This window comes from Phoxinus phoxinus (assembly GCF_949152265.1).
Source record: "Phoxinus phoxinus genome assembly, chromosome: 5".
NCBI lineage: Eukaryota > Metazoa > Chordata > Actinopteri > Cypriniformes > Leuciscidae > Phoxinus > Phoxinus phoxinus.
This window is the reverse complement of record NC_136880.1, coordinates 39,288,654-39,305,760: the sequence shown is the minus strand read 5'-3', so window position 1 is coordinate 39,305,760 and position 17,107 is coordinate 39,288,654. Positions and strand designations below refer to the sequence as shown.

The 17,107-nt window shown below is 39.4% G+C and overlaps 1 protein-coding gene across 4 annotated transcripts in view; it reads right to left on the bottom strand.

The window, feature by feature from the left end:
• Positions 1-13,205: 13,205 nt before the first annotated feature.
• Positions 13,206-17,107, bottom strand: part of pde1cb (phosphodiesterase 1C, calmodulin-dependent b) — a 141,658-nt gene continuing 137,756 nt past the window's right edge. For all 4 annotated transcript variants that reach the window (XM_079612780.1, XM_079612779.1, XM_079612781.1 and 1 more), the window contains 3 exons: positions 16,833-17,030; positions 15,969-16,025; positions 13,206-15,285 (listed from right to left, as the gene is read on the bottom strand). In XM_079612780.1, coding sequence (XP_079468906.1) covers positions 15,269-15,285; positions 15,969-16,025; positions 16,833-17,030 — 272 coding nt within the window. In that variant the 3' untranslated portion in view covers positions 13,206-15,268. The remainder of the gene's footprint in view (positions 15,286-15,968; positions 16,026-16,832; positions 17,031-17,107) is intronic.

Below are 17,107 nucleotides of genomic sequence, written 5' to 3'. Positions count from 1 at the left end.
TTTAATTACCTCATCTGTGACATGATGCCGGTCAAGCAAACATATCCACATGACTATGATGATCAGATGATTTCTTAACTGTTTTCTCGCTGCTGTATTTTTAGGGCCCAAGCCTTGAAAAGGCGAAGGCCCTATTGTTTTTCTTGGGATTATTATTTATTCTTCTTCTTCTTTATTATTATTATATTACTACCTTTTGGGCACTTTTGGGGGCCTTAACGTGCTCAAAAACTCTTGAAACTTTGCACAAATGTCAGAACCTGCGGCCATCAGGGCCCGACTGAAGCTGGGACCCGGGCGTGGCAGGGGGGCTCGCCAGCGCCCCCTGGAATGGGATTCAAAAACATGTCTATATCTCAAACACGCTTGCATGTAATAATATGAAACTCGGTACACATATAGATCTCATCGGGCCGAACAACTTTCGTGCTCTAAGTTTTACGCCAGCCCAACAGGAAGTCGGTTATTATGGGCTGTATGGAAACGCATGTTCTGGCATTTGAAACACTTGTCCTAGAGAATTCATCGGATGACCACGAAACTCGGTGTGCATGAAGTCAAGACATGGAGGATGCTAAATTGCGAGGGGATTTTTGATATCTCGAACGGTTTGTCCGTGGCGAGGAAACGAATTTATGGCGAATATTGGAAACAGGAAGTGTGTTATAACATCCTCATACATTAACTGATCTTGATGAAACTTCAGCAGTGTGTTTGTTGTAAGAGGCCGATCACATGGATGTGACTATTGTGAGTCAAAGTTATAGCGCCACCAACTGGCAGCAGGAAGTGTGTCACTTTCAAAATGCTTTGAAATCACCCTCTTATTTTTACCCGATTTGCTTCAAACTTCATCTGTATAATGTAAACACACGGCAGATGTAGACCTGTGAAAGGATTATTGATATCTTAAATACTGTTGCCATGGCAACGCATCAAACTTTAATATTCTTTTTGGGTGCATTTGAGGCTCTTAACATGCTTCAAATTGCATGAAACTCAACATGCATATCAGATTTATTAGGTACTAGGCATGTGTGAAGTTTCAGAAACGGGCGCGGTGGAGGGGCTCAGTAGCGCCACCTTTAGTCAAAAATGGGGTATTAGTTTTACCTACAGTAACAAAAATCGGTATTTATATTTATCTCCCCGAGCCGGACAACTTTCTAATTTACAGTCATTAGCTCCGACCAACAGGAAGTCAGATATTTTGGTTTGAATGTGATTTGATGGGAATTTTGCCAGTCTCTCTCAGTGTCTGTGTGTGTGAGAGAGGAGGGGGGCTTTATTTTAACCCTTTCTCTGCTGTGTGGTTCTTCTCGGGCACTTTTGGGGCCCTTAACGTGCTCGAAAACTCTTGAAACTTTGCACACAGGTCAGAACCTGCGGCCATCAGGGCTGGGCTGAAGCTGGTACCCGGGCGTGGCAGGGGAGCTCAACAGCGCCCCCTTGAACGTGGTCCGAAAAACTTGGTCCATATATCAAACACGTTTGCATGTAATAATATGAAACTCGGTACACATATAGATTTAATCGGGCCGAACAACTTTCGTGCTCTAAGTTTTACGCCAGTCCAACAGGAAGTCGGCTATTATGGGCTGTATGAAAATGCAAGCCCCTGGAATTTGATATACTCCTCCAAGAAAAATTATCCTATCGCCACCAAACTCGGTCAGCATGAAGTCAAGACATTGAGGACGCTAAATTGCGGACGGATTTTTGATATCTCGAACGGTTTGGCCGTGGCGAGGAAACGAAGTTATGGCGAGAAAAGAAAAACACAATGTGTTATAACGTCTTCATACATTAATTGATCTGGATGAAACTTCAGCAGTGTGTTTGTTGTAAGAGGGCGATCACATGGATGTGACTATTGTGAGTCAAAGTTATAGCGCCACCAACTGGCAGCAGGAAGTGTGTTACTTTCAAGATACTTTTGACTAAAGTGGGTGGGTTATTTTTACCTACAGTCACAAAACTCGGTCTGTATATTGTGCTTATCGATCCGGACAACTTTCTCATTTACAGTCATTAGCTCCGACCAACAGGAAGTCAGATATTTTGGTTTGAATGTGGTTTTGTCTCTCTCTGACAGAGTTCCCCCTGCCATTCTCTGTGTGTGTGTGTGTGTGTGTGTGTGGGGAGGGAGGGAGGGAGGGCACACACACAGACAGCCCCCCCCTTTTCTGTGTGTGTTTGGAGGGGAGCAGAAAGACTCACACTAGAGTGCGGATCGGGCCAAATTTTTCAGTCCGAGCCTGGTCCGCGTCCGACAGAGCAGTAACCGAACCTGACCCGAGCCCGACAGGCATAAAGATATTTATGTTCGAGCCCGACCCGAGCCCGACAGTTAAAATCCCATTTTTTTCTCATACTAATGACAATTGTACGTTTTTTTGTGTGGAAAGCCCGCTTTTATTAAGCAACTGTAGGAAGGCAATCGGAAATGTCAACAGGACAAGCGCATCAGCGCGCGGAGCAACAAGCGCTCTTAACACCTGGCGCGCGCACATTATGCACGCGTTTCGTTGTCACGGCTACATAAACAAATGTCGGCACACAGGAAGACGGATGTTATGGTAATATTTTACATGTATTTTAATCACAAAAACGAACGTTTGCATCAAGTGAAAGCATCAGGCACATCGGCTACCTACATAATAAGCTGTTTTAAATTTAAAATGTTCAATGCCTTATCGCGCTGATGTGACCGAGCCCGACCCGAACCCGAACATCATTTCTAAATATCTGTCCGAACCCGGCCCGGCCCGTCGGGTACCGGCGGGTCCCGTCGGGCTCGGGTCGGGTATCCATCCTCTAACTCACACTGATGCAAGCTCTAAAGCAGACTTCTTCTCGACAGTCAAAGCGGGGTTACGTTATTGCCCGTCGTGCACAGGAACCCGAAAGGCAACGGGGTGGCGGCTTTTTATATATATATATATATATATATATATATATATATATATATATATATATATATATAAATAAATATAGCTGCAAGCAGCGATGGAGGGCCCAAGCCGGTGGCAGCGCCAGCCCGGTGCCTTTAGTGAAACTAAAGGCACCAGGGTGGCGGTGCCACCGGCTTGGGCCCGTAATCGCTGCTTGCAGCTATATTTATTATTATATTACTACCTTTTGGGCACTTTTGGGGGCCTTAACGTGCTCAAAAACTCTTGAAACTTTGCACAAATGTCAGAACCCGCGGCCATTAGAGCCAGACTGAAGCTGGGACCCGGGCGTGGCAGGTGGGCTCGACAGCGCCCCCTGGAACGCGGTCCGAAAACTTGGTCCATAAATCAAACACGCTTGCGTGTAATAATATGAAACTCGGTACACTTATAGATCTCATCGGTTCATATATCCTTCGTGCTCTGACTTTTTACCCCAGCCCAGCAGGAAGTCGGCTATTTGGCGTAGTTTAAAAAACACATGCAATGGAATTTAAAATACTCCTCCTAGACGATTCAACCAATCACCACGAAACTCGGTGTGCATGAAGTCAAGACATGGAGGATGAAAAATTGCGAGGGGATTTTTGATATCTCGAACGGTTTGGCCGTGGCGAGGAAACGAATTTATGGCGAATATTGGAAACAGGAAGTGTGTTATAACATCCTCATACATTAATTGATCTTGATGAAACTTCAGCAGTGTGTTCGTTGTAAGAGGCCGATCACATGGATGTGACTATTGTGAGTCAAAGTTATAGCGCCACCAACTGGCAGCAGGAAGTGTGTCACTTTCAAAATGCTTTGAATTCACCCTCTTATTTTTACCCGATTTGCTTCAAACTTTATGTGTATAATGTAAACACACGGCAGATGTAGACCTGTGAAAGAATTATTGATATCTTAAATACTGTTGCCATGGCAACGCTTTAAACTGTTATATTCTTTTTGGGTGCATTTGAGGCTCTTAACATGCTTCAAATTGCATGAAACTCAACATGCATATCAGATTTATTAGGTACTAGGTATGTGTGAAGTTTCAGAAACGGGCGCGGTGGAGGGGCTCAGTAGCGCCACCTTTAGTCAAAAATGGGGTATTAGTTTTACCTACAGTAACAAAAATCGGTATCTATATTTATCTCCCCGAGCCGGACAACTTTCTAATTTACAGTCATTAGCTCCGACCAACAGGAAGTCAGATATTTTGGTTTGAATGTGATTTGATGGGAATTTTGCCAGTCTCTCTCAGTGTCTGTGTGTGTGTGAGAGGAGGGGGGGCTTTATTTTAACCCTTTCTCTGCTGTGTGGGACTTCTCGGGCACTTTTGGGGCCCTTAACGTGCTCGAAAACTCTTGAAACTTTGCACACAGGTCAGGCCATCAGGGCCGGCCTGAAGCTGGTACCCGGGCGTGGCAGGGGAGCTCAACAGCGCCCCCTTGAACGTGGTCCGAAAACTTGGTCCATATATCAAACACGTTTGCATGTAATAATATGAAACTCGGTACACATATAGATTTAATCGGGCCGAACAACTTTCGTGCTCTAAGTTTTACGCCAGTCCAACAGGAAGTCGGCTATTATGGGTTGTTTAAAAACGAATCCCCCTGGAATTTTATATACTCCTCCAAGAAAAATTATCCTATCGCCACCAAACTCGGTCAACATGAAGTAAAGACATTGAGGACGCTAAATTGCGGACGGATTTTTGATATCTCGAACGGTTTGGCCGTGGCGAGGAAACGAAGTTATGGCGAGAAAAGAAAAACAATGTGTTATAACGTCTTCATACATTTATTGATCTTGATGAAACTTCAGCAGTGTGTTTGTTGTAAGAGGGCGATCACATGGATGTGACTATTGTGAGTCAAAGTTATAGCGCCACCAACTGGCAGCAGGAAGTGTGTTACTTTCAAGATACTTTTGACTAAAGTAGGGGGGTTATTTTTACCTACAGTCACAAAACTCGGTCTGTATATTGTGCTTATCGAGCCGGACAACTTTCTCATTTACAGTCATTAGCTCCGACCAACAGGAAGTCAGATGTTTTGGTTTGAATGTGGTTTTGTCTCTCTCTGACAGAGTCCGTGTGTGTCTGTGTGGGGAGGGGAGGGAGGGCACTTACACAGACAGCCCCCCTGTCTCTGTGTGTGTGGGGAGGGGGGCAGAAAGACTCTATTAAAAATAGGTATATTGTGCCATCTAGTGTTTTATACTATGTATACATGTGTTTTTTCTTTTAAACAAGTGTTTTAAAGTACAGTAATTTCAATGAATATATATACCACACTTCATAGGAATTTTCGGTGTTGTCTGTTGTGTACTTACAATGGCTGCTGATTTCATGTGTCCGTTAAGTCCATGAGACTGTAGGGTGTCTAATTTTTCATTTTAGGTTTCAGAAGGGTGCTCACGCATACTTTGTGGTTGATATGTGCCCTCGACCCACACTGATGCAAGCTCTAAAGCAGACTTCTTCTCGACAGTCAAAGCGGAGTTACGTTATATCTGTGTATGTGTGTGTGTGTGGGACTGGGGAGGGGGGCAGAACTGTATGAACAAAATGACGGAGTAGCCTATGTTTTTATGTTTCCACTGTTCGATCACGCCCGCGCCTCACACACACACACAAACGCGCGCGCAGTTTGAATGATGTCCTGTATGAACAAAATGACGGATTATGTTTTTATAAATGTTTTTATATATGTTTTTATAAATGACGGATAAATGACCTATTGTTTTCCTTCGGATTATTAGGGCCCAAGCCTTGAAAAGGCGAAGGCCCTATTGTTTTCCAAAGGATTATTATTTATTATTATTATTGTTCTTCAAGGGTTTGGGCACTTTTGGGGGCCTTAACATACTCAAAAACTCTTGAAACTTTGCACAAATGTCAGAACCCGCGGCCATTAGAGCCGGACTGAAGCTGGTACCCGGGCGTGGCAGGGGGGCTCGACAGCGCCCCCTGGAACGGGATCCGAAAACTTGGTCCATAAATCAAACACGCTTGCGTGTAATAATATGAAACTCGGTACACTTATAGATCTCATCGGTTCATATATCCTTCATGCTCTGACTTTTTACCCCAGCCCAACAGGAAGTCGGCTATTTGGCGTAGTTTAAAAAACACATTCAATGGAATTTAAAATACTCCTCCTAGACGATTCAACCAATCACCACGAAACTCGGTGTGCATGAAGTCAAGACATTGAGGATGAAAAGTTGCGAGGGGATTTTTGATATCTCGAACGGTTTGGTTGTGGCGAGGAAACGAATTTATGGCGAATATTGGAAACAGGAAGTGTGTTATAACATCCTCATACATTAACTGATCTTGATGAAACTTCAGCAGTGTGTTCGCTGTAAGAGGCCGATCACATGGATGTGACTATTGTGAGTCAAAGTTATAGCGCCACCAACTGGCAGCAGGAAGTGTGTCACTTTCGAAATGCTTTGAAATCACCCTCTTATTTTTACCCGATGTGCTTCAAACTTCATCTGTATAATGTAAACACACGACAGATGTAGACCTGTGAAAGGATTATTGATATCTTTAATACTGTCGCCATGGCAACGCTTTAAACTTTTATATTCTTTTTGGATGCATTTGAGGCTCTTAACATGCTTCAAATTGCATGAAACTCAACATGCATTTGACATTTATTGTGTAATAGACATGTGCGAAGTTTCAGAAACGGGCGTGGTAAGGGGCTCAGTAGCGCCACCTTTAGTCAAAAATGGGGTATTAGTTTTACCTACAGTAACCAAACTCGGTACGTATATTCTTCTCTTCGATCCGGACAACTTTCTAATTTACAGTCATTAGCTCCGACCAACAGGAAGTCAGATATTTTGGTTTGAATGTGATATATTGATATATTTTAGACTCCGAGTTTTTAGCGGTGGTTGATTTTATTCACACCAAACTTTTTCAACATGATGAAAATACATTAAAGATGCTAAATTATGAACGGATATTAAATATCTCAAACGGTTTTGCTGTGGCGAGGGATTAAAGTAATGTCCAGAAAGGAAACACTAAAAGCCTCATATCTTCTAAAAAATTTATTATACACCATTTATTTCTATATAAAAGTATACAAATATCAGAACTAAACCCATTTTGTTCTTTTTTTCCAATTTAAGAATTATGTATAAGTTAAAAAACAGCCAGAATGCGCTATTTAGTCAAAAAATAAGTCATACATAGGGCAATACTGCCCTCTTGTGTTCGAAATCAGGTAGGCCCATTGTATATTGTATTTATATATAAATATATTAGTGACTGTGAGAATATTTTCCTACGGGTTAATCGATGTGTGATTAAAGCGGGGGCTTTTAAATCGCTAACTTAAAAGCCAAAGTAGTAGCCTACTGGACGTCCAGTAGGAATGAACTAAAACACATTCACTCTGTTCTGCTCATAGACTGTAAAAAAATGGTTCTGCTCGTTCCTCGCCGTGAACGCGTTATTACCCGTGTAGCCGTGAGCATTTAGTTTAATTTTAAACATAGCGCCATTTCGGGGGTGGGATTGCTTGAATTGCGTGTTCAATATTCCGTCATCATCTTTTCAGTCAGCTGTCCACCCATGATTAATGAAATTGGACTCCTTGTGCTGATCTTTGCTGCGACTCTCATTCAGCTCACGATTTATTAAGCGGACACGTTCAGGTTTTAATTGTAGGTTAGTGCCCGTTCTCTAACTGAACTAAATTATTTTAACACACACACACACACACACACACACACACACACACACACACACACACACACACACACACACACACACACACATCAAATCGACGGTGGAGCGCGATGAAATATTTAATATATCTGTATATTTGAATATCTGTATATTTTTCCCACCAGTTAACCAACGTGTGACACCAGCGAGGGCTTTTAAATCGCTAATATAAAAGTGAAAGTAAGTATGATTATGGTGGCGCTTGCAGTGCGCTCGAATGAATTCCTATGAAAGTAGAAATTAACTAAAAAACGTTCGCTCTGTTCTGCTCACTCCTCGCGTTGGACGCGCACCGTTATGAATGTCTGTGCAGCCGTGAGCTTTTTTAGTTTAATTATAAAATTAGCGCCATTTAGGGGGCGGGTATAGTCTATTGCTTGAATTTATTTTGCAAAAACACGTGCTATATTTCAGATCAATATATTTGTTTTCCTTAAAATTATTCTCATCTGAATTACAAATAATGTATTTCTGTATAAAATAATACTATGACTAAAAATGCATTTGATGTTTCTTTTTTAATCAATAACTTAAAAAAAAACGGATTAGGCTACTGCTCTGTTTGAGGACTAGAAATTAAAACCAATGCAATATGATGAATGTCCAAAAGATGGCACCGACAGACTGTTTTAAACGAGGTTGGATAAATATTTCTTGTTTTTAAACAGTGTACGTGTGTGTGTGTGTGTGTGCGCGTGCAATCAGTCCCAGGTAAGAGGCATGAATGATGGGAATTGGACTTCCGGGAGTGAGGTTAATATTCCGGAGACGGTTCCCTCAGGTTGTGAAAAGGAGGCGGCGCGGGAGCCCCAATAGTAACCAACTGCAGAACCCCAGAATCATATGTCATAGCAGTGTGATCACGACAGCGCCAGCCTAAAAGTCTGATGCCAGAAGTGGGCGTGGCCAGACATTGCGCTACTTCTGTGTTTCAAAGTTTAAAACAATGCTGATATATTTTTTTTGAACGATTTCATTACAAATGTTTATTTTATATATATATATATATATATATATATATATATAAAATATTATAACATATAATAACAATGTTTTGTCCTATTAACAAAAGACAGACAATGTACTATTAACAAATGTTAATAGTTTTTTAAAAGTTAAAATGATACTTTATGCATTTGGTTAGTGTCAAATGATTAACAATATAAATTGAACGAAGTTTAAAACAAACAAAATAATAAAACGAAAACAAAGCTTGAACATTTGATTTAATTGAAAAGCATTTTTTAAATAAAATGTGTTTTTTTCCTCTGAAATAGCAAAAGCATCGCACACTAGCTGTACCTGCTCTAAATAAATAATAGTCATTAAATAAAAATACAAAATCGAAATAAATAAATTATATTTTATTGTTATTTTTTTAATTCTTGTTCTGTTCTGAATATCAATACATTTAAAGGATTTGTTGTGGAATATTTTGAGTATCATAATAAAATCAGAACAATTCTCATTTTAGTGATTATTTTTATTTTTTATTTTTTTCACTGTTCTAATCAGGTCATGCAAGTCAAATTCTTTGTCTTGTCCCTTAAAAAAGGTAATATATATATATATATACCACACTTCATATGAATTTTTGGTGTTGTGTACTTACAATGGCTGCTGATTTCATGTGTCCGTTAAGTCCATGAGACTGTAGGGTGTCTAATTTTTCATTTTAGGTTTCAGAAGGGTGCTCACGCATACTTTGTGGTTGATATGTGCCCTCGATGTGCACTTTTGCAGAACCCACACTGATGCAAGCTCTAAAGCAGACTTCTTCTCGACAGTCAAAGCAGAGTTACGTTATTGCCCGTTGTGCACAGGAACCCTAAAGGCACCGGGGTGGCGGTTTTATATATATATATATATATATATATATATATATATATATATATATTTATATATATATATGTATATATATATATATATATATATATATATAAATAAATATAGCTGCAAGCAGCGATGGAGGGCCCAAGCCGGTGGCACCGCCACCCTGGTGCCTTTAGTGCAACTAAAGGCACCGGGGTGGCGGTGCCACCGGCTTGGGCCCGTAATCGCTGCTTGCAGCTATATTTATTTATATATATATATATATATATATATATATACATATATATATTTTATTGTTGTTTTGCTATTGAGAGGAAAGCACTGCACATTTACATAATCATCTAAATGTAAGTTGCGAGCATGATAATTTGCTGGCTGCAGTTCACTTAACGGCCACCGGTGTCGCTAATAACAAGGGTTTCTGAATTCTACATCAGTGGATTTGAACATTTTTGACTTCAAGGTCCCCCAATGTCCACAACCATATTTGAAGCCCCAAAATAAACTATACCAAAATAAAGTTGTTCACTGAATATCTTTCCTTTTGTGATTCACAAAATTAAGTCATATGGGTTTGGAAACTAAATGAGGGTGAATAAATTATAATTAATTTTATTTATGGGTGGACTATACCTTTCACTCCTCAATCACACACACACACTTTAGTCCCAAAAACAGCAGCACGTTTGTTCTGAGCCCTTTAAGTTGATGTTTATTGTGAATCACGCATGTGCAGACACAGATGTTTTTCTCTTTCTCTGCGTCCTGCTCAAAGACAGACATTATGGAGACGGATAGACACTAAAGATCACAGTGTCAACTTTTACAAATTGGACATGATCAGCTCGCTCACACACATGCGCACACACACACGCACGCACGCACGCACGCACGCACGCACGCACACACACACACACACACACACACACACACACAGAGAGACGCATAATTTTAGCACATGCCATCACATTCATCTGCCCCATGATCTGAAACCAAAACTAGTAATAATCTGAATCTACAGGAAGCTTTACAGTAAACCACAAGAAGGCAAACTGAATCATGTAACCCATGTAATAAAGTGGCAATTTGCTTCATTTCAGGAGAAATGCATATCCATTATCTGCTCTCATTTTGTCAGGGCAAATAACAATGATATTCATTCTGCTGAGTAAAGATATTGGGAAAAGAGAAAAACAAACTTTTACACTTATAACTCCGTAAATAATATACATAAATTAGATACAGTAAGGAAGAATCATTTTACAGGCTTTGTATAAATAAAAACAATTATTCAGAAGTTCAACTGTTCTCACATCACACCCTCAGATCATGCCAGAGTCGCTGTGAATGTACGCGTTTATCCCGTCTCACTTACTTATTAAAAGAAACAGTTCAGAGAAACCATATTTACAACAACAGATGAGACAAACAGGAGAAAGAACAGAGTTAAATGTTCCCATTAACAAAGTAGTTCCTGAATGCTGAACTTCATAATGAATGAACTTCACAAAACCTGTCAATTACATGTCCAAGTCATATTTAACCCTGAAATCAAAAGTCAAATAAATTATATTGAATTAAAAAAAAATATTTAAGCAGTTATTTTTGCATAATAAAAATGCATATTTTATGTTTATGTCATTTATGTTGCATTGCCTTAAAGCAAAAAATTAAATAAAAGTAAAATAAAACAAAATAAACACCAAATGTAATTATTACTGGAATATTAAAAACAACAATGATATATTATTTAAATTGCAAATGTACTTATACAATAATGATAGGCCAACACTACAATTTAAAAGTTTAGGGTTAGTGAGATATTTTAAAAATAAAATCATACTTTTATTCAGCAAGGATGCATTAAATTGATCAAAAATAACATTTATTACAAAATATTTTTTTTATTATTTCAAATAAATGCTGTTCTTTTGAACATTCTGTTCATCCAAGAATCCTGAAAATAATTGACCGTTCGCAAAACCCCGCCCTCGAACGGTTCTCGTCCAATCCTAGCTCAGCAACTGTAACTAAGGAGAAGGACCTCCGTCAAACATTCCGATTTCAGCAAGATAGTGCAATGATGCGCCTATGGCAGTGAGGTCTGCACGGGCTTAAAATTTGCTGTATTTTATGATTGCTTGCAACTATTATTAAAAAATAGGCTACATGTACAAACACCGTTTCACTACGGCACTGCGGCCCCTCATCAGTCAGCAAACAAGAGAGAAAAAAAGAGAAAAAGCACGGACTTACTAATTACGAAACTTTGATGTGGTTGAACAGGTACACAGTCACAAATTCCTCTGGAACTCAAACATTAAACTTCAAAACAAAGTTCGCGCAGTTGCACAACTATTTATTTACACAAATATGTCCTTCTCAGTCGGCTACGAGTTATGAAGAGAACCGCATCGAGAGTTGGTTTCAGCGCGTCCTCTGATTGCAGTGTTGTGACTGAAATAGCGCGCGCGGGAGCACATGCGCAAAACAGTTTTGTAAAATGATATATGATCAAATAAAAATGATTGATATATAATTTTACAAAACTGTTTAGTGCATGTGCTCCCGTGTGCTATTCTGTCTACACTTTCTGTCGTGCCTTGGAGGATATGTCTGCTGCATTACTCCAAAACCAATCACTTAATGTATGGAGCTCAACCCAGTCATGCGTCTGGTTCTCAATTGTTTGACGGGCGTAGTAACAATAACTAAGGGGCGTGGCTTTTGCGAACGGTCAATTGTATCACGGTTTGCACAAAATATTAAGCAACCGTTTTCAACATTGATAATAATCAGAAATGTTTCTTGAGCAGCAAGCCAGCATGTTAAAGTGTGTATGTCAGGTTAAATTTTTAATTTTGATTAACACAAAATAGTGAGGGGAAATACACGTTTGACAAGTTGATGTATTGTTTTGTATGTTTTTCGATTCCTAAAGGCAGAATATAAGATGAAAAAGTTCGTTATTTTCAGTCCTCCCTTAAAACTGCTCCTCATTCCAAACGAATCGTTTGACGTCATAACAGGGAGACGTCTCCCCCGCTCGCTGAGCTGTGTTGATAATTGCACGAGTGATAGAGCGAGAGAATTAGTGATTAGGACATTTATTTAGTTAGTTATTTAAGTTAGGTCGTTAGTATACGCAGGCGTATTTTCACGATGGTGAATTACTGCGTTTGTGCTGGGTGCAAAAACACCGTTAAAACCGGTCACAGAGTCCACTGTGTTCCGTGCCTGGGTCAACTTTATTCGGAGCAAACGCGCTGACTTCAGTGCTGCTTCGGTATCCAAGACTTTGGTCATTTGCAGCGCCCATTTCACTGAGAAGGACTACGCGGTTGGAGATCTCATGAGTTATAAAATGGGATTTAAAACCCGAGTGAGACTGGCAGCTGATGCGGTGCCTACGGTGTATGCTACTGTAGTAGAAGCACGTCGATCGCGCCCCTCTCTCTCCCTCTCCCTCTCTCTCTCTCACACACACACACACACACACACACACACACACACACATTCCAGCATTGCAATATTGACATCGATCGCAGCCTGTTCATTATAGCCACGGAGCTTCAGAGCTAAGGCGGAGCTACAGATTAGGTGTCCCTAAATAACCCGCGTATCTAACTAGTTCCGCATTAATTAATTTGCACGCGAGTTAATTTTTTTTTTTTATATATATATACTGTGTATTCTCCGTGTATATTCATGCACTGAACCGTGACACCCGTACCGTTTCGGTTCAATACGAATACATACCGTTACGCCTATACTTACCAGACACCTGACCAACTATCCACTGGTTCTTCTTCACACCAGATATTTATGTTTCTTCGATATGAATTATTTACATTTCTGTTTGGCTCCTCATCAGTCTCCCGCCTGGGAGGCTCAAAATTGTATGGCTGTGGGCCATCGTATAGGTTTGAGGGGGATTTTGCATCTCCTCAGACTCAAAACTCTCCATACTTGAATAGAACTTTGTTGGCACGTCTCCCTTGTATGACGTCACAGCTCAGCTGCGTTTTAAAAATATGATCTTGACAGAAATGGCTATAAAGCTTATTGTAGGGCAGTTACAGTAATAATTTTAATGATAATTACATTTTCACTCAGACATCTAAACCTTATTTAATATATCTAAAAAAAAAATTTAACCTGACATACACACTTTAAGGCCCGTTCACACCAAGGGTGAAAAATATAATGCTTTTAAATGATTTCTGATGGATCATGTGACTGAATTCTGGAGTAGTGATCCTGAAAATTCAGCTTTTCCATCATAGGAATAAATTACATCCTAAAAAATATGAAAATAGAAAAGAGTTATTTTAAATTGTAATAATATTTCATGATATTACAGTTTTACTGTAGGCCTATTTTAGATCAAATGAGTGCAGCCTTGGTGAACATGAGACTTCTTTCAAAATGTTAAAAAATCTTTTTTTTTATTTGTTGGAGCATCTTTAGGATTACCATGAATTACAAAAACTCAAAAGTAAAACGCCTGGATATGTTCATGAGAATAAATGAGGAAAATGTGCTTATATGGCCATGAAAATCATGTTAAAAGACCCTAAAAAAAATAAGGGTCCTAAAAATGGGTTTGTTTTCATCATGCTTTCTTTTGATTTTGGGCTGAAATGTTAAAGACATGTTCTCCCCTGCTTTTTTCCCTTTCTTTTTTTAGATGACCTGCTCAAAGGACAGAGAAACGCTGGTCACAAAAACCTCAGGACATCAGTAAAAATGACGTACGGCAAATATCTAGGTATTGCAGAGCGAGCACAGTGATATGGTTATGACTTACACACTACTACGTTCAGTTATAAGACTCACATCGTCTATGGTGACTGCTAGTTTGTGCGCGAGTGTTTCCTGTAGAAGACGTTTTCAGAAAGACTACATGAAGAAAGGCATCTGAAGGTAAGCGAGAGAAGGAAAAATCTTAGGTTGAATCAGGCGTTTTCTACTCCACAGCTGCACACAGACGTGCTCCGATAAGAAATACTGCCACTTCGTACGGCTTTTCTCAGTTATAAAAGCTCGGATCTAAATGCAGACAGTCATTTACAATAATAATACATATGCACATTCAGGGTTTCATATACGCAACCTCTATTAGCTGATGAGGCGTCTGGCAGACATTGCATCAGTTTGCTGAAATAAAAATCAGTCCGTTTTGAGTAAAGCGTGTTTAAAATAACTGAACACAATGTCATGTTGTGAATATTGATCACGGGTGCAACTGCTAAGATTAGTTATTTACAGCTAAACGCAGGCCGCATATTATATAGTATAGTATTTAGATATAAATCATAGACACGTGGCAAGTCATCCGACTGCAAATGCAGAAAGACGTAAAAAGCATGTGTGTGTGTAATTACAAATGAAGGAGCTTTTACTGTATAATGGCATTATTTCAGCTATGCATGCTTTTTTCTTAGCGGGTGAACTCATTGCTCTCTAAAGGTTTGGGAGGGAAATGAGATCTGCTTCAGTTAATAAAACAGACCAGACAAAAGCAGCCGTCGTCCCTCGCCTGTGACATTCTTCATCGTTCAGAAGGATCAGTCTTATGAAAGTCTGGAGATAATAAAGCTGGATAGAGGCCAAACACAAAGTGATGTAAGCATTAGCTGTGTCCTCTAGAGGGCGCCGTGGACCTTCAGAACCGAGGGCAAGTTCACCGCTTCTGCGTCTGATGCCGGACCGCAAGACACCACTGGAAATCACTCTAGGCCTTCGCAGGTTCTGTTCAAATCAGAGTGAAGAATAAAGTGTTAGTAGATATTAAGCAGACACTCTACTACCGGTAATACTGTAATGAGAGTTAGTTGACATGTACAGAGTTCGATATTACCCCCAAAAGAACACTTAAAGTCATTATTGTGTTAAATGCATCAAATAGACATTACAAAAAGTACTGTATTTTTATAGAAATAAATATTTTATTTTATTCAACATAGAATTTATTGAAATTATTGATATTTTTTTTCAGAGGCTGCATCTAAATTGGTATTTAGATATATTTACAGACCAAAACCGTTTGGTAACCAACATTCCTCACGTAGTTGCAAAGTTATAGTTAGTAGAAAGTCTAAAGTGGACCATCGAAAAGAAAGTGTTACGGGAACTTCAGTCACATTTAAAGCTAAAAACCTGAATGTTGCCGCATGAAATATCAAATTGAGCGTCTGTGTTTTTCTGTCTCGATGTCTTTTAAGTAACTGGTGTTTTGGGGATTTTCTTGGTGAAGTTCACACAGGTGTCCTAGCAGAGACACCACAGCTGTACTTTTCTTTTAAACAACGCCACCCGGTCTGATATTGTAATCTATGATGCAATGACATTCAGATATTAATACTCTCTGTAACTACCTACAGTGACATCACAAGCGCATTCGGACAGAATACAGAACAAACATGCATGTTTACCACTGAGTGTCCTCCTATCTTCATCTGCTGGTGACTCTGCCTCTTCAGACACTTCTCCTGTTTACAGACGTCACATGATCACAGATTCAGATAGATGGATAGATAGATGGATAGATAGATAGATAGATAGATAGATAGATAGATAGATAGATAGATAGATAGATAGATAGATAGATAGATAGATGGATTTAATTCAACTTTAAAGGTGAAACTAATTTACTATATAGACTCATTACATGCAAAGTGAGATATTTCAAGCCTTTATTTGTTATAATTTTGATGATTATGGCTTACAGCTATGATACCTTTTCAACAATATTCTAATTTTGAATTTGGGGTTTTCATAAGCTGTAAGCCATAATCATCAAAATTATAACAAATAAAGGCTTGAAATATCTCACTTTGCATGTAATGAGTCTATATAATGTAGTAGTTTGACCTTTTAAGTTGAATTAATGAAATAAATTAACTTTTGCAGACTCGATATTCTAATTTTTCGAGTTTTTCATCTGTAGATAGATGATTGATAGATGGATGGATGGATGGATGGATGTAGGGTAAATTAGTACAAAATAAAAGGATAGATAGATAGATAGATAGATAGATAGATAGATAGATAGATAGATAGATAGATAGATAGATAGATAGATAGATAGATAGATAGATAGATAGATAGATAGATGGTTTGAACTATGGTTTTAAATATCATGCTGTATCAAGTACATCATGCACAGTGTCCACACAGACAGTGTTAGTTCCTCTTATCACTGATTATTATCCACCAGAGGGCATCAGTGATTCATCTTGAAATTGAGCAACATTAACTGAGCTGACAGTGACAGTCATTTCATTTGATCACAATACCGTTCTGTAATTTCCGATGTTCCCCTTCTTTTAGTGATTTGTCATGGGGACTTTCTTCCGGGGGTCCGTTCCCCCCCCCTGGCTCCGGGTTGTCTTCTCCCACCCTGTCCTTCTTTGGTCCCGCCAGCTCTGGGTCTTTGCGTTCTGCTGTTGCCTCCTGCTGTTCCTCCAGCTCTCGCTTGGCCTTCTCCTCCCTCTCTGGTACGAGACACAGTGAGAGAACATTATTCACTATTCACTCACAATGCATGAAAAGTGCAAAATGCTACAAAAGT